This window comes from Sebastes umbrosus, chromosome 9, assembly GCF_015220745.1.
Source record: "Sebastes umbrosus isolate fSebUmb1 chromosome 9, fSebUmb1.pri, whole genome shotgun sequence".
Classification (NCBI taxonomy): domain Eukaryota; kingdom Metazoa; phylum Chordata; class Actinopteri; order Perciformes; family Sebastidae; genus Sebastes; species Sebastes umbrosus.
The window spans coordinates 6,628,942-6,653,373 of record NC_051277.1 but is presented as its reverse complement, the minus strand read 5'-3'; the positions used below and the strand labels follow the sequence as shown (position 1 = coordinate 6,653,373).

The window sequence follows — 24,432 nt, the reverse complement described above, 5'->3', positions numbered from 1 at the left end:
GAACTCCGGAGAATCAAAAGGTAAAATTTCAGACATATTCAAAATAAGGAGTCCCTCATCAGCTCCCTCTTTTAATGTGATGCTGAATAATTCATCAGTTACACAGTGCTGCTGTACAGTCTCTGTCAAGTGAGGTGAAAACTGAGCTCTGGTCTGGAGACGGGGAGCCAGATTCAGCTGGTCGGACCTGCACATAATGAGCTCCTCTGCATATCTGGGACCTCATTCATACCGAGTATTAAAAACATGTTGTCTGCATATGTTGTCTAGATAATGAATGATCCAATTACACCGTAATACTTTTACATTATGTTGGTCTGTGTTCTGTCTTCATCCTGTTACAGATGAGCAGACAGGTGGGCTGGCAAATAGCATAAATATAGTAATCATATCTGGCACTATGATGGAGGTCCAGTGAAGAACGGTTGAAATGACCACAATTCTTGCACAATTTTCCAAATGTCAAAAGATTTTGATCCCAAAGTAGTGGGGCGGGGTTGACATCTGATGTTGTGAACCCAGCTAAATTACTTATCCAATGACCTATCATGATGCAGACAGAATCAACACTGACAACAATTTCCTGATGTAAATCTAAGGTCATAATCCAGATGTCATATGAAGAGTAAATATATTGTGTCTTCAGATGTAAATGAGGCCTTCTATCTAATGGGAGGATATTTTCTCAATAAAAACAATCCTTTGCATAAATAGCAGTGACACCAGACTGCCTCTGAGTTGCTGAGGTCAGATCATAATGCAAACAAACACATTATCAAAGACATCTTACTTTAACATTTCCTTAATGCAGATAAGACACAGAGTGAATTTGAAAAGTCTAAATTGAAGCGTGGTGTAAACCTGGCCGACCAGAGGTTACTACTTAACACATTATTGGATGTACGCCCAAAAGCAAAACATTCATTTAGAGGCCTGACTCAAAACAATGACTGCAGAACTGGTGCATAATTTTCTATAATTTAGACTTGGTGCTGCTCCACATGATAAACAGATGCACTGTGCAGCTCTCTAATGCGCATGAACGTGTCTGTCAACCTTTCATAGGGAAATATAATCTTAAAAATGTTAACATTTTTAGCTTTTGGCATCATTTAGATGAAGCAAAACATGTTAAATGTATATTTTGTGATGTGTTAAAAAGGCTCTAGCAGAAAATATGAATGTCTTTTATGTTTCAAAGTGAACATCATTTTCTCTCCTGCAGGATAAATGTATAATACTTCAGCCTTTTGAAGGGAAAAACGAAATTTCAGAAGCAAAGTGTTCAAATTATCTACTGATGTTTTCATATACGTGCTGGAGACACATTTCATGAAGGTAATTACAATGCACTTTGTCCAATGAGATCCAAGTGGAGAAAAGCTCCTCTATTTTCTATCTCTTCACTTAAGGAGGAATAACTGCGAGCCGGGGCTATTTGACAACACAGCAGGTGATCAGAAAAGTGGATTGCCGCCTGAGGAAGTGTTTTCTTTTTTTAAGTGGATTACTAAATGTTCCTGAGGGTGATATTCTTTTAAATAAAGCCATAAGCTGTGGTTCTCAATGCTGGTCCCCAGGATACAAATACACTCTGTTTTCTTTTTCATTTTAGCCATTTAAAGGGTGTAATTTCTGTCTAAATGCCAAACTCTATTGTTCAATTAAACAACAACACATCACATCCCGACCCCTCCGCAAACACACATGCCTGCAGCTACACACTGGATCGGATTAAAAGTGTTTGTAACACAAGTGTTATTGTAAGTAAATGCTGTAAAGATGAACTGAAAATGTAACTGACCGATCTGGTGACACAATGGTAGTATGTGAAAGTAAATATATGACTTACTGAAGCGGTGTAGTACAAAGGACAAACATAACTATAAAGCACGGGGTGTAAAGTATATGTTAGTGTTGTGTTATGGAGTCAGCTTATCAAATGATAGCTTAAGGAAAAAAAAACACCTTTATGGAGGTAAAATCAAGCACGCATTAACACGAGGGGCCGCAGCTAATGATTATTTTCACATCAGTGAATCTGATGATTTCAATTAATGAATTAATTGTTTTGTCTCAGAAAAACGTCACATCACAATTTCCCAGAGCCAAAGGCGACATATTCATTTTGCCTGAATAACAGTCTAAAATCAAAAGATATTCAATGTCCTAACCGTAGACTGTATATAAGAAGTGGACGTAGTCAACGTGACGTCACCCACTGGTTTTGTGGACTGCCGATTTGAAGCCTCGAGTAATTTTTTCCGTCGTCAGTCGATTTTTTTCCACCAGAAGTGACACGAGAGGTTGGAGCTCAGTACAACCGACCGCTGAATAAGACATTTTTAGGTGACCAAAATATTATAATTAACTTTCATGAACTGAAAACACACTGTGAAAGGTTTAAAGTTCAATGACAACAACTCACCCAACTAACACAAACAACCGGACTAAAAGCATCCCCTGCTTTATGGTCTATTTGACTCTAAATGGGACCATAATTTACTAAATGAACATCATGCTGTATTGAAGAAGACTTGAAACTAGCGATTGAGACCATAAACTCATGTTTCCAATGTTTACTGAGGTAATAAATCAAGTGAGAAGTAGGCTCATTTTCTCATAGACTTCTATACAATCAGACTTCTTTTTGCAACCAGAGGAGTCGCCCCCTGCTGGCTGTTAGAAAGAATGCAAGTTTAAGCCACTTCTGCAGGTTGCCAACTAGTACTTACATACTTTATGACAAAGAAAAGCAACAGTTTGCAAGCTAACAGTTGTATCAGTTGATGTAAACAGAGAAACCAGCAAATCCTGACATTGGAGAAACTGGAACCAGAAAAGGCAAAAAGTTTCAGAACCTACCTGACATGTTTTGGATAGTGTGGGTTTAAACTCATCTTAAATGCTGAACCTTCTGGAAATATATGACAACATGACAAGCCTTAAAGCTCCCACTCAGTCCTTGTCCACCCACACAGGTGTTTCCACTTAATCTACCTGATCAGAGCTTCTCAGGACTGTTCACGGCACCGTGAACAGACTGTCATCTCACTCTCCTGTTATCTTGTTGTATCTGTTAGGGCGGGACAATTAACGCCTTTATCATCCTAATTGGTACATGGCGCTTAGCAACCTCACACATATTTCCCAGCAGCCCTACAACAACCTAAGCAGAGGTGTAATCAGACAGAAAACATGAAAACACTTGTGTGGGTGAGCAGGGCCTTTACATACACCTGGAAGCAGCCAAGCCAAGCAGTGTAGCATCAGCAGAAACACCGAGGGGGCATACAATGTTAAAAGTTTCATCACCTTACTGTATGTAACTATAACCCTGACCCCTGACATCTTTGATATCCAATTTGACAAACTTAACTTTGGAACTGCCTGCACAGGGAACAATTCCTTCCTCATCTTGAAAATGTTAATCTAATATAAACTTCATCAGTAAAAAGAGACTTTTCTTCAACAAGTCCTGTACATCCCTCACGCTGCTGGACAGAAAGCTTCGAGAGGTCATCCGCTCTAAATGTGAACTGCTTTAATACCAGTTTTAAAGTGCACTGACAACGTCGACCGATTCCTCTGAAAGCGAATGCCTCGGCTTGTTTCTCTACAATCAGGTAATTTTTGCAGAGTCACAGCCCCTGAAGATGACCTCAACTGTCTCTGAGCCGTGAAGTACAGTCTGATCTGATCTTTGATTGAATCACTGATTGCTATCAGCTGTGATTAAAGTTGCTCTTATTTAGACGAAAAAAGTCCCTGTGAGTTCACAATGTCACGGACAGAACAGGAACGCAAAGATCGAAGCTGCTTTAACAGCAATATTAACACTGAACTCTGATGTTGATTGGAACCACACAGAAAATGGCTGAGGTTTGTTTTTATCGTGCCCTGTCTTAAGACCTCCTGTGTGACTGAAATTGTTTTGCTTCTTCTTTTCCTGAGAAGGAATAATAAGAGAATAATAAATAAAAGTATGATTGAGCCATTGAGGATATTCATATATTAGTGTTTTGGAATAAATAGTCAAGTGATCTGGTATTATTCTGGTAGCGAGAAAATACAGGAAACAAATGATATCTGCTGCTTGTTTTGGATGGAAAAAAACAGCAACTCAAGTGCAATACTCAACAGCTTATTCAGGTGGATATTGTTTTTGCAGCGTGGAGATTATGAATGTATTGATTTTGTTTTAGATACTGACATTTATTCTATTTGGATTCATATTACCCAATAATATACTGCTCATTTTAAACTTATTGCATGTGTCAAAACAACTGACTGAAGTCGTCTGTTTGGTTGAATCACAGGATGCATCTACTGAGATGATGTGAGTACGGATGTCACGGTGAGGAAATATTTCCCACCGTTTAATAAACTTGTGACAACACCAGTGTTACCGATTACACTGGATATTTTACCAGAGAAGATGTGTTGTAGAGCGCTTACTTTGATCTTTAATGTTGGATGGCTGCGTGTCTGCATGGAGCTTTCACTACGGGCCTGCAGGTTTCCAACTGGCACTGCTGCGGCTGTGACCGCTCCGTCCTCCGCACGCCGATTGCCTCAATAACATCGTGAATCCCTTATAGCATTGAGTTTAAATGCGAAATATTGCCAAAAAGGCGCTTTTACTTTTTCGATTAAACACCAAATCCTCCGCCATCGTCTTGTCTGTCAACTCTCTCTCGTCCCGTGTGTGTGAATTCTGACTCCTGCCGTACAGAGCAGACACTTTCACTTTGTTTGTAGCGTTTGCGTCCGACTATGTATCAATAACACGGCGCTGATATACAACAATGAGCTACATGGGTTTTATTTCTGAACTAACAGCAAAACGACGGTGGCGGCAGTGCGCAAGTAATGTAATCGTTGTATCCCCGAATATCATTATTATCACACAGCTTTGTTGAATACTCGTTTCTGATTGGTCAATCACAGCATTCTGACCGTTGCTATGGGCGCAGATTTGATGTCGGACTCTGGCGGACCGTTTTTGTCTTAAATTATTAATTTGTTAAGTAAGTAGCTGTGTAATAAGCGGCATAATGTACACGAGCCGGTCATTGTTGTGAAATAAACCCCTTCAGGGCGATGCAAGACAGCAACACCCTTACATAAATACTTTGCATGATCTGTATGTCTTTTGCATTCATTATTACTTCCTTCCTGATGTACAGTATGAGGCGTCTCTAGTATGTTTCTATAGGACACGTTACCTTCTGCATGCCCTGCAGAGCCTGCTGCAGGAAGCTGAGCTGCTGAGAGTGTGTGTTGTCCTCCTCGCTGCCGATCGGTTGGTTCTTTCCTTGTTCCTGTTTGAGCAGCTCCACCTCGTTCCTGTAGGCGTCCAGCTGGCAGCGCAGCGAGTCGTTCTCCTCCTTTAAGGCTTCTGCTTGGGAAACACCTACAGATTCATACGGTGCACAAACACACACACAAAGACACATTATTAGACGGCCTAGGAAAGGATTTAATTGGTCTAGTTCCGGATGTGTCTTAATTCTGTAACTTAATTACAAACTGTCGTTATATAATCGTGAATACTACTTAACTCACTGAAAAAACATACCTAACTTCTGTCAAATGTGAGATTCATTATCACAAATAGTCAACCGGTAATTTGAATATAATAATAGAAGCATCTGTCAACCTTACTTAATACGCACGTATCCACGACTTCATACTGTAAATAACATCATTATGTGTCTTTATTCTTTTACCTCATACCAGAAAGCTTTAAAAATACCATGACATTTTTCAAAACGCTGCCGCAAAATTAATTCAGTTTAATCTCACTAACAGGAAAAGTGTAGAGAAACCCTCCAGAGACTTCTAGACAGAGAATCATTCTCCTCCTTTTACATTTGTGAACCAAATGCAGAGTATGAGAGCGTTTAAGAAATGATGTTCCCATGCAGGCACTAAAATACAATCCCTTTTGAAAAATGGCAAAAGTGCCTTTTATCTCTAAACAGGCTTCTGACTTCAATAGGATTCTCCTCCTTTTCTTTTCTGTTCGTTCTTTCTTTCCTCCTATTAACTTTCCTGAAGAAATTGAATTCACTCTGACCTCAGCGTGACTGAAAGCAGATTAAAACCGATTTACTGATTTCGATCTGAAATCCACCGCAAATATATTAATGAATGCCCAAAATCAGATTTTTCAGGACGCTCACAAATAGAGGTTTGAACGTCTAATACGCTCCCAAATAATATCCTGCAATCGGCAAAATCGGTTGGCTCATACAATATGTACGGGACATTTGATTAATTTCATGTCAAAGATTATCCAACGGTCGGGGTTATATCACGTCTGCTTCAGGCAATCCTTTAATATTTTACAAGATGCATGTTGCACTGGTGACCTTGGTGACCTTACCCACTGACTGAATGGAAGTCTAATGAACTATTGTCTCATAGCTTCAGGTTGTCTCTGTGTTTTAACACTCCTGATGAAGCCTTAAACCTCATATATCTGTGTGCTGGTGGATAAACGGGTACATGGTGGATATTAGGGCTGGGTAGTGTTGGCTTTTCCTGCCTCAGCCTCCCGACCGCGGCCGGAGGGAACAGGGGAGACACCGGAATTTTGGTCAGAGACGATAACGTTTCTCGCTGCGGAGCCCCGTCACTTCACAAGACACGGGAAACCTCTGTTGGTCTGGAGGAGCTGCAGCAGTTATTTCTGCACAAACGTCCACTGTACATTCACTAGATATTCTCAGAGCTACTAACTCTCCTGCAGTGTGTAGTGAGCGCACATGCACGTGAGAGTGGAGCAAAATAGCGAGAACGAGCACGGTGTGTGAGTGAAGGCAGGCAGGCAGAGGAGCAGAGTACAGCAGAGACTCCGGCCCTCGAGACTAAAGCTACGGTCTCCCCCGCGTCCTCCGACCGCGACCAACACTGTTTAACAGACGGGTTTCACTAGATATAACTTTGTGGTTTTGGTGCTTCCGTGTAGTTTGTGTTGGAGTCTGAGTCTGAACAGCGTAGCCACACGCGAGCGCTCATGGGACACCGACCCGGATTGATTTATACGTTTAGGAAGTTACAAACAGTCCTTTTAATTTCCTGAATCAAGTAACGTTAATGCTATTTATTCCCAGCAAGTTGACACTGACTTCCCCAGATCCACTTTGTTTGATCCAATCCGACAGCATCCAATCAAGTTGCAGGAGAAAACCATGAAGAACTAACATGCGTTGCGCCAGCGCCAGTTAGAAAAAATGATACCAAATATCATTTTGTTTGTGAACAAAAACTACGCCGTGGTTAACAAAAAACAAATTTCAGTATGCAAAACGTGTGGGTTGAAAATTACAGACGGAGACGTAAATGGCATAACATTTGGTGAAGAGCGCATTAGGAATTGTTTAGGACTGAAAACTCAAAGTTTAGGACTTGGGACTTGACTCAGTGCAAAGACTTGAGATTTACTAAACTGACTTGTAAAACAATGACTTGGGGATAACGGGGGGTTTCTTAAGCTGTTTGACCTCTGATGTTTTGATGGCGCATACTGGCGCCTTAAAGCTCTTGTACGCAGGTGCTACAGTTAAAATCAACGCCATTACATCATCAGTCTGAGCTTTCCAGCTGCTGCTTGAATCAAATCAACTTCCTGGTGACAACACAGTCTTTCCCATAATCTATTTATCCGTGTGGGTTTAGCTCGAGAGCTTGCCGGTGCCATGATGTCCACCTGTAGCAAACAACCTACATTATTTCTAAGTTTTATCCTAATTGTTTTTACTAAACTTTAAAGGTCCCACATCAGGCTCATTTTCAGGTTCATACTTTTATTTCATATAATAAATATTTATGTATTTTATGTTTCTACAAGAACATATTCACATGCTGTAAGGGAAAAACAACTTTATTTTCCTCATACTGTCTGCCTGAATATATCTGTATTTACCCTCTGTCTGAAACGCTCCATTTTAGCGCATTGCAATGGAATTGCGTTGCTAGGCAACAGCTTGGGTCCATGTTCACTTCCTGTCAGCTGAGGTCATTCACATACTCTGCAACCAGAAAAAAACTGGGACACATTTACAATATTTATGTTTAAAACTGTGAAATGGTCTAAATATTGTAGATTTGTGACATCGTGGCGATTCCTTTAAAAGCACAGTTTCTAAATACATGCTGTGTGTATTTCTCCGTGGACTGAGCGTTTCAATACTTTACACAGTAGTTATAAAGTAACTTAAACCTGCTTTATAACAAAAAAGAAATGAAAATCTCACTTTTTACATTACGAGACCTTTAAGTCAAACTTAGTTCTTCCGTATTACAGTTTGTTTTTCTCGTTGATGCCAACGGCAGCATCAGTAACGTTTGCTTTGTTTTATATTAAGGTTTTTCTACTTGCGTCTCTACCACTTGTGGGTTTGCCAGAGTGTTGAATGAAAATCAGTGAAGATGCACAGAGTGAATAAATGCATATTTCATGAACTCCTGGTTGTTTTATTTTGAGGATAATTCCACTAGAACAAAAGTGACAAGAGGATTAAGGCGGTTGTTTGAATAAGGCTCATTCCTTCCAGCATCGCAATAAACTAAACTGAAAAATCTACTACAAATCCATTCCTTCAGATGGTGAAGAGAGGGATGAAAGAACATCATTCACATTCCCTGTTATGAATCTAGTTATTTTCAATGTGAGCCTGCTGTTGCATTGACTGTCAGTCAAATCAGAAAGACATCCAATAATAATAAGTCTAATAATAGTCTAACATTTCATTTAGAATGGTACTGAAATGATGATATAGATTAGACGTAACAATATCCTGAATTGTGTTCAATTTCACCTGTAAGATTAACATGTGAATCACATTAACATCCCAGTGTCTCATAATGTCTATATATGTTTTTGTGTGTTGAGAAATACTTAGAAAGGAATTTATTTTCATTCTTATCAAGCTATGTGTGGAAACGTGATTAAATTACCAGTTAATGCTGATATACAGATGGATATACAGACCCCAGCTTGTCTGCAGTATTCAGTGAGGCAGGGATGGGGTGAGGAGAGCATTGATTATAAAGTCTTATTAACTTGCTGCCCAAGGAAAGCCAGCAGTTTGGCCAGATTCTGTCCAATTTCCCCTGTGTTTGCTCTGTTATCAACACTAACAAACACACGCACCTGCAGGCACGCATGCACACACATACGCGCACCCGCGCTGGGAGAATAACAACAGTTTATTCTCCCATTAATCTGTGTGTTGGGACAGAAAACCCTCAGCCATAGCTTGAGATGTGAGATTTCTCCTTCAGCTTCTTTGTGCTTACGTGTCTGTGTGCTCACTGTGAACTGAATGCCCAGCTACATAATTCATCAAATTCCATAAAGTACGCCCCCAATATGACACATTTTCATTAGAGGTTGCTTCAGCAATGCTCGTCTTATTCCCCGCTTAATTTCACAGGTGTTTTTTTGCTGGTCGCATATCAGATTTATCATCGCAGGGATTCACTGCAGTAATAATAATAATAATAATAATAATAATAACAAAGCATCTCCCGATATGAAGCCTAAAGGGCGCGACTTTCCTTCAGAAAAGAGATTTCAAAAGATTAGCTCTATTTCCTGTTCTGCACAGCTTTTTCTTAAAACCTCTTATTGTGTCTCTAATATCAGATTACAGGTTCTTTTCAGAGATAACGCTGCTCAGATTCTCTCTCTGTGCTCGTGTGCGTGATTTAAGATTCAAGGATGTTTTTTTGTGGTTTCCAGGGACTCCTTTGTGACAAACAGTTGTAATGCTATTTTATTTTTTGTGCAACCAATTTGATTGACCCCATTTTGTCTACAGCTACTATGCTAAGTGATTTCCTACATTTACCAGAATTACTTACGTGACCACATTGAAAAATTGCAAGAGACTAACACTGTGCTCCAGAGAGGAGAATCAAATGATGGTGATGACACAATAACGCCACTAATTTCTTCAACGTATTAATGCAACTCGCGACGGGCTCAGTTTTAAAGGTAGAGTGAAGATGGTATCATAGGAAACTAGAAAAAACCTAAAGAATCCATCGGCACCAACCATGTCATACTAGCTTGTTGCGAAGGAGGCTAACTAACGCTCCAAACCTACGCTAAATTTTGGCGAGGAAAAACTGGCATGGCCATTTTCAAAGGGGTCCCTTGACCTCTGACCTCAAGATATGTGATTGAAAATGGGTTCTATTGGTACCCACGAGTCTCCCCTTTACAGACATGCCCACTTTATGATAATCACATGCAGTTTGGGGGCAAGTCATAGTCAAGTCTCTCTTAAAGGTACATTTTGAAACAAAAAAAAAATATGTGATTAATTTGCACTTATGGACAATCATGCGATTAATCGTGATTAAATGTTTTAATCGATTGACAGCCCAACTTTAAATAATGAGAGGGGCTTACAGAATCAGGTTAAGGCTTTTCTGTGGAAACACGGTTACAGATTTATAGTGAAATTTGCAACGACATTGTTATTTTAGCTGTTATTTGGTGTTTTTCTTGAATTGTGGTGACGTGATTTCTGATTTCAGGATTGTTTTTGTTTAGTTTTCATGTCAAATGTCTCGTGCTTCATTGTGTTTTCTTTGTCTTCTAAAATCTTTGGACCATGTTGGAAATAAGTGTTTTCACTTTAACTTGCTATCCTTTGGATATTTTTTGTTTTCTTTGTCTGATAACTCATAAATAAAAATCCATCAAATTGTGTTTTGAGTACATAGTTCTTTCACGCATTCAAAACATGCAAACTAAAATCGCTGGATTTTTGAGTGTGGTGTTGAATGGCCACTATTGTCTCACATTTTTTTTGTTATTGTACAGATTATACTCTTAAACACAGCCAAACACAGGTGACATGTACAGTATTTGCCGGTAAGATCAGTGGTGTAGTGGTCATTGATGAGGTGGGTGTACTACTAGGTAGATGGGTAGATAACCGAAGAGGAAGTGGGTAATATACTCTCCTATATATTCCAGTGGCTTTTTGGCTGATAGATGGGTATACTGTAAACTGCCAGAAAAAGAGGTGGGTATACCCGTATGCCTGCATTTACCTAGTATGGGACAGTATCCTCGTGGCAAAGTAGCCACATCATTTAGCACCTGTACACTGTTTAGTATAAGTCCAAATATGTTTTACCTGAGTCCTCCGAGTCTTTGCTGTTGGTAGCGGAGGAGTCCTCCATGTCATCGTCAGACATCTCCATCTCCTCTTCCCCCCTGATGCCCATCAGCTGCTCGTTGTGCATGTTTCTAATCTTCTGTAAAACACAAAAACAGAAGCAAGTAAATATCTATGCAAAACACACACACACATCCATCTGTTTAGTGTCTTCGGGGTTTCAGCTCAAGGGTAACAGGTGCCAGACAAACATGTAGCATTTAAATATACACACACATCTGGACAAGGTGGAGCGAATGACACCATCCTACGCACATATGTTGCATTTGTCAGAGGTGGGAAGTGGCAACAGGGTAACACGTCACCCACTGAAACTCACATTTGAGCCACCAAGGAGTGAAAAATATGAACGCCTGAAGTGTTTATTCGGTTTATATGATAAAATAATGTGAAAATACTTTGACCTGACAAGGTTAGTCTGATACACTTTGACCTGCAGACAGATTATATTGTCCTGTTGACCTCCTACCTTACTATTATTGTCATACAATGCACGCGCACACACACATAAAATGAGCGTGCATCTGTTCTATTATCACATTGTAGGGCACAAGGCCTTTCTTCCCTGGTTAATGTAGTGTGAAAGTATGGAACAGATAAAAGAGAGCGGGATTAAAACAGGCTATTGAGCATGTTAAAGAACTAAAGATCAGAGAGCAGTGTAATCCGTCATGAATCTGACATCTTGCTGTTAACACCAAGAATCCACTAAAATGCAATATAAGAATGATCCAAAGATAAAAAATAACCTGTTTGTTAGATACAAATTCAGACATATTCCAAGCAAACTCAAGGGTAGAGTAACAAAACAAAAATGCCATTTGTTTTCCTCAAACATCTTCTTTTCAATTTGTCCACTTCAATTTCCTGTGCCATGTCAAAGGGGCGGGAAAACTGGTGTCCCTTAATTGACATAACAGGCTTCACCTTAGAGAGAGCCAGAAGGGATGTGACGTTTTGTCTGTGCAGATGATTTCCTCCGCGGCAGAAGCCTCTACATTAATATAACACTAAGATTCTCAGCGGTCATTCTACTTGATGTAAGAAAGCGTAAATGTTTGATATGGAGAATAAAAAAGAGTCGTCTCTGTAGAGCTACTTTTTAATTCAAAGAAAACCGTATGCATAAATGGCACAGAACACAGAGGGGGAAAAGAAGAGAAATAACTTAGTGACTCATTGGATTTTGATTTGCTTCATTTAGGTAGATAAAAAAAATCAATAAATCGTGTCATACATAATGTAGTTATAGAGTTATAGCCATATTGTGCTGCCTGGTGTACAGATGGCGAGGCAGTTTGTCTTATTACAGATACAGTGATGGAAACAGCAACCAGCCTGACTGACTGAGGCACAGAGAATAATTCAGGAGCTGATTTACACTTGTGTTGAGCACGAGAGGCTTTTCAAACAGCAGCAGTAACAAACATCGGGATCTGAACATACATTCGCCCTGCGCGCTCAAACTTGTGATGCGAAGGCTACTGTCATTACACTGGGGAGTTAACAACAATGTTTGGAGGCATGGTGCTCCGCCTAACAGCAAATCAATATTCGCAGGTTAAAGTGTAAAGTGTGATTAATGTATCAACAGTCTAATGTGGACAGCTCCCAGCAGCGGTTCTGAATGCTTGTTAATGTCATGATCTATTTCTGGAAACGTATTAGCATTTTCATAGTTCTGCGGGGGGATGGAGCAGAACGAACGCTATTCTCTTTTGATACTGTACATGAATATTCACAAAGAACAGGCCTCATTGACATTCAGCAGAGTAAAATGTTTCGGCTCCGTGCTGTGACAAAGCTTGATGTTCAATGACGTGTGTTTTTCGTGTGTGGATATAACACATTTTACGCAGTGTTTCTGTGAGTGCTTGCTGTTTATACCCCAAACTCAACACTGGTATTAACACGCGATCTGTTATCTGGATAATGACACACGATCATTGGCCTTTTCCATTTACACCCGTTATAAATAAATTCTTCTTGATTCTGCCTGCAGTGTGATGTGATTTCATTTACACCTTTCATCGTCATGCTTATTCCCTATTCATGTGAGAAATCCTGAGTCTGGTCACGTGCAATATTAAGTGTAAATGGGGTTTCTATAATTAATTCGGTAGACAGTGGAAAAATTAACAGGTTTTTATTTAATTTTTGGATATAGGCAATTATATTGTTAAAATGTTGAGTGTTTATAACTCTACTTAACTATCATCCTAATATTGATCATCCAAACCATCGTCCTAATAGAGTGCTACAGGAATGAATCCTTTGTAAAACCACAAACAGCTAAATACATAATGTACTTCTAGATGCAGCGATAAAAAATTAAGGAAAATTAAAATACCAACCTCAACCTGCGTGCGCCAAACGTCCAGGTTTTTCCGCTGAGCTTTTGAGAAATGGTCCCATGCCTTTTGTTTGGAAGCAGCGTGGAAGACAGACACGATCTCTTCAACTGTGGTGAGGAAGAATTGTGTAGATGTAGGGCAGGTGAAAGAAAGAGAAAGAAAGAGGAAAGAACAATTAGGTAAGCTGAGGATAAAAGAGCTGTGTGTCTAAAGCATGTATATGTTTCAGACCTGTGTCAAATATTAATGGATTTTTTTGTCACAATTTACAAATATATATATATATAGACACATGACACAGCAACACAGTCTCACTGCAGTTCGCGAAATAGTCACAAAATTTAATCTATTTGATTTGTGTACATAGACACGAATTTCCCTTTTTTCCTTTTTGCTCAGCACGACTTTCAACAACATATTTTTTGTGTATTTTCTTGCGAACGTTCAGCAACACTTGATGCACGTGTCAATTTCCGCTCCAGTCTTTTCAAAATAAAACTACTTAGTTAGGATTAAATATAGATTGACTTGGCAAGGCTTAGGCAACAAAACAACTTAGTTAGGTTTAGGAAAAGATCTTGGTTTGGGTTAAAATAACTCCAGAAGTGCTGTAATTTAGGTACAGAAGTTACATGACAAATAAATCAACCTTGATTTGTGGTTTCACACAGGACTCAAAACACCGGTCTCCTGGGCGAAAATCCTGTGTTTTTTTCACCACCCGTCCACCGACCTCCTCCCTATGTGGTGTTTGCCGCTCTTGATACTTCTCGGTTCACATTATGTGGATTACATATGAATTGTTTCAATTCAATTGTTTGAATTGACACAAATCAAAACTTTAAATTTTGGGATTATTTCACAAACTGCCGTGCGACTGGGCTGGACACAAGAGGGTAACATTGAAACACATTTTTAGTGCATTTCAAACTTATTTGATCATAAAAAGACCACGTTGTAAACTCCTTCAAAGTTATACTCAAATATATTTCCCCTCATCTTGTCTTGATCAGTTTTAGTGCGTGTGCTTTTGATCATATTATTACAGCAAAGTTCCCACATTGGAAAAGTCGCCTTGACAGGTGCGTAGGATCAAAAACTCTTGACTGTGAAGAAACTGTGTGCAGGATTCTTTGGTTCTTAATGATATTATATGATTTAAAGATGACTGAGTTATTAATGCAAGGAGAGGAGAAGTAAACATGTTTCACTGTTCATCTACTGACATAAAGATTCTCCTCAGCAATTAGGCTGCACACACCAATAATTAATACTCTGTCCAACTGATTTCTACACAGCTCTTAACTTAAAATGGTGCCATTATTGGAGACACAGAAATGGTTGTTTTCTTGTGAAATTGGTTCTAATGGTAGGGCCCAGGAGAGATCCCTGGTTGTTTAGGAATAATGCTAAGAGCTAAAACTGGCAACTGTCCTTGAAATTGAAACGGTATTATTGGAAGAGAATTTTTTCAGATAATAAACCATACTTTCACATCAATTTCTAAATATTGTGTACTGTAACTTAATGAGACCATCAATGAAAACATTAGCAGCATCTACTGGCCCCTAAACTGCATTTTATATCTCTTATCAGTCTAAATTTGCAGTTCTATGGTGTGAAGAGAGACTAAAATTGGAAATAGGATGTTGTTCTTTGAGTGCAAATTGCATGAAAGCTTACAGAGTTTTTGGCACTAGCAGATGGCAGGTTGACTTAAAAGCAAATGAAAGAAAACAACAAAAAAACTTTCATGTTTATTGTCTTCCCTAAGGCAAAGGAGAAAACTTTTAACCAAAGAACAACATCCTCTGTGTGACAGAAAGCAATAGGGTTTATAGAAAACCTGGTTCTAATTTCGAGAGTCATTTGAGATATAAGACATAATGTTCAAAATGTTTACCAGCCAAACATGAAATTATATTGCAGTTGGGAGCCACTTAAAGTCTCAGTCATCTCTTTCTGCAACAATACTCACAGAGACAAATGTGCATTTGATTGGTATTGTTTGTCATATACAAGAAGGCAACAAAAAGCCAACATCGACTGTTGTTTGCTCAAAGGAGAAATGCAGCTCAGATGAGACAGATGAAACATATCATAAGACATGTGCCTAGACATTTAAGACATGGGATGGGTCAAACAAACACAAGACTTTCAAGCAGGAGACCGATGTTCGTGTCCCATGTGAAACTAAAAGTAACTTTATTTTGACACATCAGTCATTAGTCACGTGACTCGTCAGTATAGTCGGTCACGTGAGCCACGTTAGTCGTTGGTATCGTCAGTCCCGTGAGATATGTCAGTCGCTAGTTACATGAGTCATTTAGTATCGTCAGTCCGTTGAGTCACGTCAGTCGCTAGTCACATGAATCGTTTGTATTGTCAGTCCCGTGAGTCCCGTTAGTCACGTGAGTCGTTATTATCGTCAGTCCCGTGAGCCATGTGAGTCGCTGGTCACATGAGTCCTTTAGTATCGTCAGTCCTGTGAGTCCCGTGAGTCATGTGAGTCGTTATTATCGTCAGTCCCGTGAGCCATGTGAGTCCTTTAGTATCGTCAGTCCGGTGAGCCATGTGAATCGTTAGTATCGTCAGTCCTGTGAGTCCCGTGAGTCGTTAGTATCGTCACTCCCGTGAGTCATGTCAGTTGCTAGTTATGTGAAGTTACCACGACTGTTTCCTAACCCTAACTAAGTGGTTGTGTTGCCTAAACCTAACTTCCTGTGAAAACGGAAGTTTATTTTGAAAGGACACTGACCAAGCGGCGGTATTTAACGAGTAGGGAGTGAGAATGTGTTGCGTAGACCAAAGTCAATGAAAATACATACCTTCATATACAGTAAATAAAGTCAGTTCTTTTCTTATTATTTCAGTTACACCAATTATTTCATAGATCTGTAATTATGTAAGTCATTCTCCTATCTGTGATGAACTGTGTTTTCAGCGTAAAAGTCCTTTTAAAGAAACCCAAGCAAAGCCAGTAGGTATTAATTTAGAATCATAAGTACTGAAGCATTCATAAGATGACAAGATCCACTCTTATATTTTTCCTGACCAGCTGCCTTCCTTCCTCCTCTGGAGAGACCATCGTGGTGCTTTGGAGGTTATATTGTGAGACTACAGCTGAAGACACTGAACTCAGCATTTCATCTGAATAGATTCCCTCCATCACTCAATGCAGTAACATTATAAAAGCCTTGCTGCATCTTGCCACCATCACACACTTGCATCCTGTCTACGACTGAAATGGTCAGGGTTAAATCTGCATCAGCTCCGAGCAACATTATGGTATATTGATAATACCATTTCAGTCCAAGGCGTCCGCCTTTATGTTGTGGGTGTATATAAAGGCTCTTATATTGGACACTTCAGTTAAGCCTTAGAAAAATGTGTGTATATAAGTTGTATTAATAATGCATTTATTCCCAGACTACTTCAGTATCATTGGTCAATGGGGAATGGTGGACCAGAGCAGGATACTACTTTGTCTCTATAATCACTGGCAGTATTCATGTTCTGTGTTTGAATGTGTTTCATAATTAAAAATATCAAAATGTGTGTTTCTATGGGAACACATAGTTAAACGTCAGTGCTCCAGCTATATGGAAGATGTAAGTATGTATCTATTAATTTTTTATTGTTTTGATCAACAGATTCTCATCCCAACTCGTCACATACCGCCGCCTTGGCATCACGCCCCTTAGCGTATGATATTATCATGATAATTAAGTCATGAAACGGTCTTATTGGGATTTTAAACATTTTGCGATATGCTGAGTATTGTGAATTGCAATTTATTACCTTTCTTCAACTACAAATTATGCAGAATGTCAACATCTGTTTTATCTAATAAGATACAGTTTTCACTCTGTTCATCTCAGTATTTTCATTCACATATGGCCAAGCCACTTCGGAGCGTTTTTTAGCATTCTTTCCAAAAAACTCACATGACATTGTTTGGGAACAATCAATTCCGTAGGTTTTCTAGTCATATGATATCAGTATTTCACTTTAAGACTGAGCGCGCTACAATCTCTGAAAAACAAAGGAGCGGCTGGGCCCGCCGCCAGCATAAACATTAGTAGAATTTATGGCAAGGCTATTGACAGTATCACTTTATACTGTATTTTTTTTTTACAACATTGTTTATCGCACATATTTTCACAGCATTAGGATGTCTGTGTCTCTACTGCACAGGCTGAAAAAGTGAAATGAAAATGATCGCAGGAGGTTGTTAAGCTAGTAGAAGCAATATAGACCAATGTAGGAAGTACAGATCAATCAATTGGCAAGTAGAAAATCAAAATCTCATATCTCTCATTGTCTACATAGCCTGGAACTAGTCCACTGCAAGTATGGTAAGAGACAAAAGGAGGATTTGCTCAGGAAAATAGTCCATCCTATAAATCAGAATTGACAAAACTACTGAAGTAGGACTCTTGGCGAGAGTCAGAAGATATAAAGGCATTAAGAATTTTTAAGTGGCCAAAAAATTGGCAGAAAAAACAAAAATCCAACTGCAACAAATTGACTAAATTTCAGATTCCCAGTATATTTATACAGTACTAGTGCCAAACCATACTGGTGAGATATGCCTTGGTCTTGCCGGCCCAACTACAGAGCATCCTTTCTTCCACGGATGAAAGATGCGTGGAAAACTCAGAAAACAGAGGCAGACTTTAAATGGGCCTTTTCCTCCTCCTCTCTGGAAGCACTGAGTGGTGAAACAATCCCTCTGGTGAGAGCGAAGCACTCAGGAGACCTCCCCTATGTTTTTGATGGAAGGCAGTCAAGCCTAGCAAGCCATGTCAGAAACTAGCTGTGGTTAGGGCCACGACACATCCTGTGGTAGTAGCAATACTCCTGGTCAGGTTTTTCATTTTCCTTGCTAACAGGGACACAACCATAAGGTCTCGTATTCCCTGACCAGTTAGCAGAAACAGGTGTGAAATGGGAAGTCAGCGCTTTATCAAATGGAGGAATGCCTTAGAAGCAGTGGCAGGTCTGGGACAGCCTAATGGTGGTGCCAATATATAGGAGTCCTTTGATGGATAATGCTTGCTTTTCCTGATTTTGGGGGCATGAAATGTCAGCTAACCAAGTAATGGTGGAAATCCGACTCAGTCTACCTGGTAGGTGGTCCGTAACATTCAGTTACATTTTAAGGAATATGTGTAACATCTGCACAAAGCTAGCCTCTGCAGCACAGGGTGCATGACATCTACACAGAGTTTATACAATAAATTAAACTATAGTATGCAACCCCAGATGTCTAGTGGATGCGGCTTTGGTCTGGTCAGCATTTCACATTTCTAGGGCTGCAACTAACGATTATTTTCTTGATTAATCGATAAGTTGTTTGCTCTATAAAATGTCAGAAAATGGTAAAAAATGTTGATCAGTGTTTTCCAAAGCCCAAGATGACGTCCTCAAATGGCTTGTTTTGTCCACAACTTAAAGATATTCAGTTTACTGTCATAGAGGAGTAAAGAAACAAGAAAATATTCACATTTAAGAAGCTGGAATCAGAGATTTTTTCCTTTAAAAAAAAAAAAAATTCTCAAATTGATTATTCAATTATTAAAATAGTTGGCAATTAATTGATTAATCGTCACAGCTCTACACATTTCCATAGCGGATCAAAAGTTTTACTTGACTCCTGGTCTTTTTATCAGCTGGGTAGAGATAGGACGAGCCCGTTGCTGGTGTGAATACATCCCAGTACAAAACACACATCGGCATTGAAGCTTCAGAGAGAGAGTGACGTCACTTAAGCGACTTTTGGGTGTGTCGTCTTTCTAATTACGTATTTTCACGTCTTAAACTTCAACAGTGTTACAACAAACTACGACTTTCTTGACTTGCAAAATTATGTTTTAAATTGACAAATATCATATTGTGTGATTCATGGCAAATTCAAACGGGATCAAAAAAATATTTGTGTCTCGCTGTTGATTACCGTTCATATTTTTGCCGAAATAAGGTCCCACGGTGGTCCATCGGACGGGGTGGGACTTTTCCTCTCTATTCACTCGATGGAGAGAGCTCCGGGACTTGGGAGGGTTACAATCCGAGTAACAACACCTACCTTCTTACTTATCAATACCACCAGGTGTTCTACTCTAACTCTATCATAGCACGGTGTTGTTGGTAGTTGCCAGGCTCTGGGGACAACAGAAAGCGATCTGCACCACCACTCAGACCCCAACACAAACTCCACGGAAGCACAAAAAAACAAAGTTGTATCAAGGGAAGCCCGTCTTGCAAAACAGGAATGTGACCGATGTCGGGGTAAAACTAGAGTGGTGAAGCAACACAGAGAGAGCGATCCGGTTGTCTTTGTGACAGCGGCGCCAACAATAAAAGCACTTAAGTTAAAAAAGTTGTCCATTTTCACTTGAAAAAAAAAAGAAAAGAAAATCAAATCAGGGACAATGTCAAGAGCTTTTCAGTGAAGGTAATTCTCTTCAAGGTGACAGAAGTGATAATGCCTATAACAATATGTCCTTGGATGGCGGTCTCTGACAAAAGCAAAGCCCGGTTAAATATGGATGTGTCTTTTGTTCGCAGGTGAGGTGTGTAAAACTGCCTCATGGGAGACCAATCCCGGTGTTGACATTTGCATGGGTGGAAACTACGGCGAGCGAAAGACAAACTCATGAATAGATATAAGTGTCTCTATGTTGGATGTGGATGGCCTTTAATGAGAGAGAAACACAGAAAGAAAGAGAGTGACTGACGGAGAGAAATAGAGACACATAATGAGAGAGAGGCAAAGAAAGAGAAAGTCTTTGGAGGTTGTAACCCGCTTTACTCTGCCCTTTTGAAACCAATACGATGCATGTAGATATCAATACAAGCAAGCTAATCAACATGCATCAAGGATCTCAGGGGAAGGATACTCACTATTGTTGCTTAATGCCATTCAACTAACCATTCATAGTTTGTTGTGCCTTTTGTCATGTAACACATGTTGAATACATTGTAATGTGTCAGATATAATGGAAAAAGGAGAACAAAGTGTTGAAGGGCAGTGTAACATAAAGGTAAACAACATGAATGAATGCCTTGAATCCCCAAAGACTGTCCATATAGTAGTACAGTGCAGTACTTTATCATGTATCTTATGTAATAATAATGAGTGCTTTATATTGTATAGCAAAATATGTCTATCTCTAGAGGGTCGAAGAACAGAGGGTGTTGTATAGGGGTGACCCGAATGCTTCGAAGCTTCGACTGTTGCCATGGTAATTGACCTTCAAATCAGAATCCGAAAGCTTGTTTTTTATTTTTTTTATATATATATATATTAGGGCTGTCAAACATTTTTATCTGTTCAAAATGTACCTTTAAAAGGGAGATTTGTCAAGTATTTAATACTCTTATCAACATGGGAGTGGGAAAATATGCTTGCTTTTTGCTAACAACACAAAACAATGACAAATATTGTCCAGAAACCCTCACAGGTATTGCATTTAGCATAAAACATATGCTCAAATCATAACAATGCAAACTGCAGCCCAACAGGTAACAACAGCTGTCAGTGTGTCAGTGTGCTGACTTGACTATGACTTGCCCCAAACTGCATGTTATTATCATAAAGTGGGCATGTCTGTAAAGGGGAGACTCGTGGGTACCCATAGAGCCTATTTTCATTCACATATCTTGAGGTCAGAGGTCAAGGGACCCCTTTGAAAATGGCCATGCCAGTTTTTCCTCGCCAAAATTTAGATTAAGTTTGGAGCGTTATTTAGCCTCCTTTAATATTGTATTTATGTATAATCTGTTTATGTATTTATATACTTTTGCTCCCTATTGTATTTATCATTAATGTAAAGAGAGAGAGAGAGAGATAATGTTGGTGAGTGTATGTGTGAAAACGTTTGGGTTAGAGCGTATTTATGTCATGGTATTTCTCTCTGGGTATTTGAGCATTTGATATGCCGTGTACAGAGCGGTGACCTGTGATAAAACGCCAGACTGCAGTGTGTCATGGGAATTGCTGCAGCGTAGCGCGGTCGATTGCCCCTGTTACCAAAGTGTAGCAATAACTGAATGGTAAATTCTGTATGATGGGGATGGTGTTCTCCATCGGACACAGGATAAATTGTTTACTGAGTGCCTGTGTGTGTGATTGAGAGGGACACGCTCTTTGAGCCCACATGCTACTTAACCTGTGATCTCACTGGTAATAATATCCGGTTTCTGTGACTGGTGGTCAATTTTCCATGTTAAGACACAATTTGGCTTCATCACGAGTCAAGTAGGAACAAAAACAACAACATTTAAAATCCAACATTACTGAAAATCATGAAGGAAACATTTGTTGTTGAATGTAAAACATGTCCCTTTTGAATATACTGTGTTTCTGTGGTGTTTAACATGTTCCCAGACAGACATTCAGAGTGTTCATTTCTAAGTATACTTGACGCACAGTTTGGTATACTGTATGGTTAAAGCTTTCATAACACTTGTCCTGAGTTTCCCCTTTTACACAAGCATGAACTGTGGAGTGAAGCATAACAAATTAGTTGAAATCAAAGATCCTTTTATTTTGTCCCCAAATGGCTCTGGCAAATTTCAAAGGCTTGCTCATTAATGTGAAGTACGTCACCAGTGACTTCAGTTAGATTTTTTCATTTTGATCTGTTTTTTTTTAGTGTTGAGGTGCTACAGTTGTGATAATTGCTTCAGTAACACTTTATATTAGGGCTGTCAAAGATAACGCGATAAAAACCCCTTAACACAAATTTGTTTTAATGCCACTACTTTCTTTAACGTAACTTGCGATTTCACGATTGTAGCAGGCTCAGTTTTAAAGTTAGAGGGAAGGTACTGGTATCATATGAAACTAGAAAAACCTAAGGAATCCATCAGAACAACCATGTCTTACTAGCTTGTGACAATGGAGGCTAAATAACGCTCCAAATTTACGCAAAATTTTGGCGAGGAAAAACTGGTATGGCCATTTTCAAAGGGGTCCCTTGACCTCTGACCTCAAGATATGTGAATGAAAATGGGTTCTAGGGGTACCCACGAGTCTCCCCTTTACAGACATGCCCACTTTATGATAATCACATGCAGTTTGGGGCAAGTCATAGTCAAGTCAGCACACTGACACACTGACAGCTGTTGTTACCTGTTGGGCTGCAGTTTGCCGTGTTATGATTTGAGCATATTTTGTATGCTAAATGCAGTACCTGTGAGGGTTTCTGGACAATATCTGTCCTTGTTTTGTGTTGTTAATTGATGTCCAATAATAAATATATACATACATTTGCATAAAGCAAGCATAGTTGCCTACTCCCATGTTGATAAGAGTATTAAATACTTGATAAATCTCTCTTTAAGGTACATTTTGAACAGATAAAAAACATGCGATTAATTTGTGATTAATCAAGATTAACTATTTTAATCAATTGAAAGCCCTAGTGCATGGGAGTGACAGAATGATTGAATATGAGTATGAATATAAGTTGCCCTGTGTGTGCTGCGTTACATTTAAAAATGTAATTTGCAGTTACAAATCTCTTATAAAAAAGGCTAACACATAATACTGGATCCATAAAAGGTATATTATCTGAAGCTAATGCTCTTTGCCATCCTGAAACTACATAGACATGTACTGTGTGACTGAGCAGAGAGGACTCACACTGAGCCAGTATGGTGACCATCGCCGTCTTGAACTTGTCTTTGGCCTCCTCCACCTCCTTCTCGTGCTGACTCTTCTCGCTCATCAGCCGGCGGATGTGGCCGTTGGACGACTGGATCATGGAGTAGAAGTTGTTGGCGTTCCTGCGGTTGACTTCACCTCGTTCCAGCCAGGTCAGGAGAACACGCACCGCTTCAGGAAACTTATTGTCATCTAAGGAAGAAGGGAGGAGTCAATATGAGCATGGTGAGATAAAAAGAAAATTTGCCTCAGTATATTCACTGTTGTCTGGGCAGAAGTGACGGAGAAAGGAGTGTACATAAGAAAGGTTGTAAAAAAGTGCCGCCTTTACAAACTCTCAATCATTTGACTGAAATAGGAAGTAAAAAGGGAGGAAAGGGGAGAATGAAATCGATACCACAGAGGTACAATAACAGAGCAGCCTCTGCCAACTAAAGTTTTATCTGGCCAAAAAGAGACAGAAGGAAAGAGTTAGAGTCATCAGGATCAAAGAAGAGCTGCCTCTGCAAAGATCAGCAACATGCAGGACTCAACAAGTTCAACATCAACCCAAAATACAGAAAACATTTCACAACATACACCCAAAAAAAGTGGATCTCAGAAAAGAAGACGAGTAGCAACTCAACTTTCATCTAAAGCATCCAGTAGTCATATAAAGTTCAATTTAATTAATGTTTGTGCATTATTTCAATGTTTGCACAAGCTGTCTTAGCAACATCTGTTGGAGTCGTCTCTCCAGGTCGCACGTAGGAGTGCCAGGAAAGAAAGAATGAGGACATGAAGATGATGAGATGAAAATAACTTCCAAGAACTCGCTGCCATCTCGGGATGAAAGGATCAGAACGGATTAAATAAATGATCGCGGAGAAAAAATGATCATTTCTATATGCTGAACATAAAAGAGCAAGAGGTTAAATAAGAAAGAACGGCGTTGGGGTAAAAATCAATCAGTTCCCGTCTTTCCTATAAATATCTTCGGTAAACAACCCGCGCCAAATGCCTACAGGAGAGGTGAGCCGGGTGTTATAGGGTATAGCCGCTGTTTACAGAGCTCACGTTGTTTAGCAGCGCTGCTGCTTTGTCTGGTGAATAATCAGATGATGTCGGGAGACTTTATTGATTTCTATTGTTGTTATTCCGCTGTGGTTGGTACGTCCTCTGCTGCCTCGCTGGGCTGCTTACAAGTCAGGGGAGCATG

The 24,432-nt window shown here is 39.5% G+C and overlaps 1 protein-coding gene across 3 annotated transcripts in view; it reads right to left on the bottom strand.

Annotated features, from left to right (window-relative positions):
* The window catches only part of LOC119494118 (ecto-NOX disulfide-thiol exchanger 2-like), a 200,831-nt gene that overhangs the window by 17,623 nt on the left and 158,776 nt on the right, over positions 1-24,432 (bottom strand). For all 3 annotated transcript variants that reach the window (XM_037779745.1, XM_037779747.1, XM_037779746.1), the window contains 4 exons: positions 23,214-23,426; positions 13,562-13,668; positions 11,166-11,286; positions 5,229-5,416 (listed from right to left, as the gene is read on the bottom strand). In XM_037779745.1, the coding sequence (XP_037635673.1) occupies positions 5,229-5,416; positions 11,166-11,286; positions 13,562-13,668; positions 23,214-23,426 (629 nt within the window). The remainder of the gene's footprint in view (positions 1-5,228; positions 5,417-11,165; positions 11,287-13,561; positions 13,669-23,213; positions 23,427-24,432) is intronic.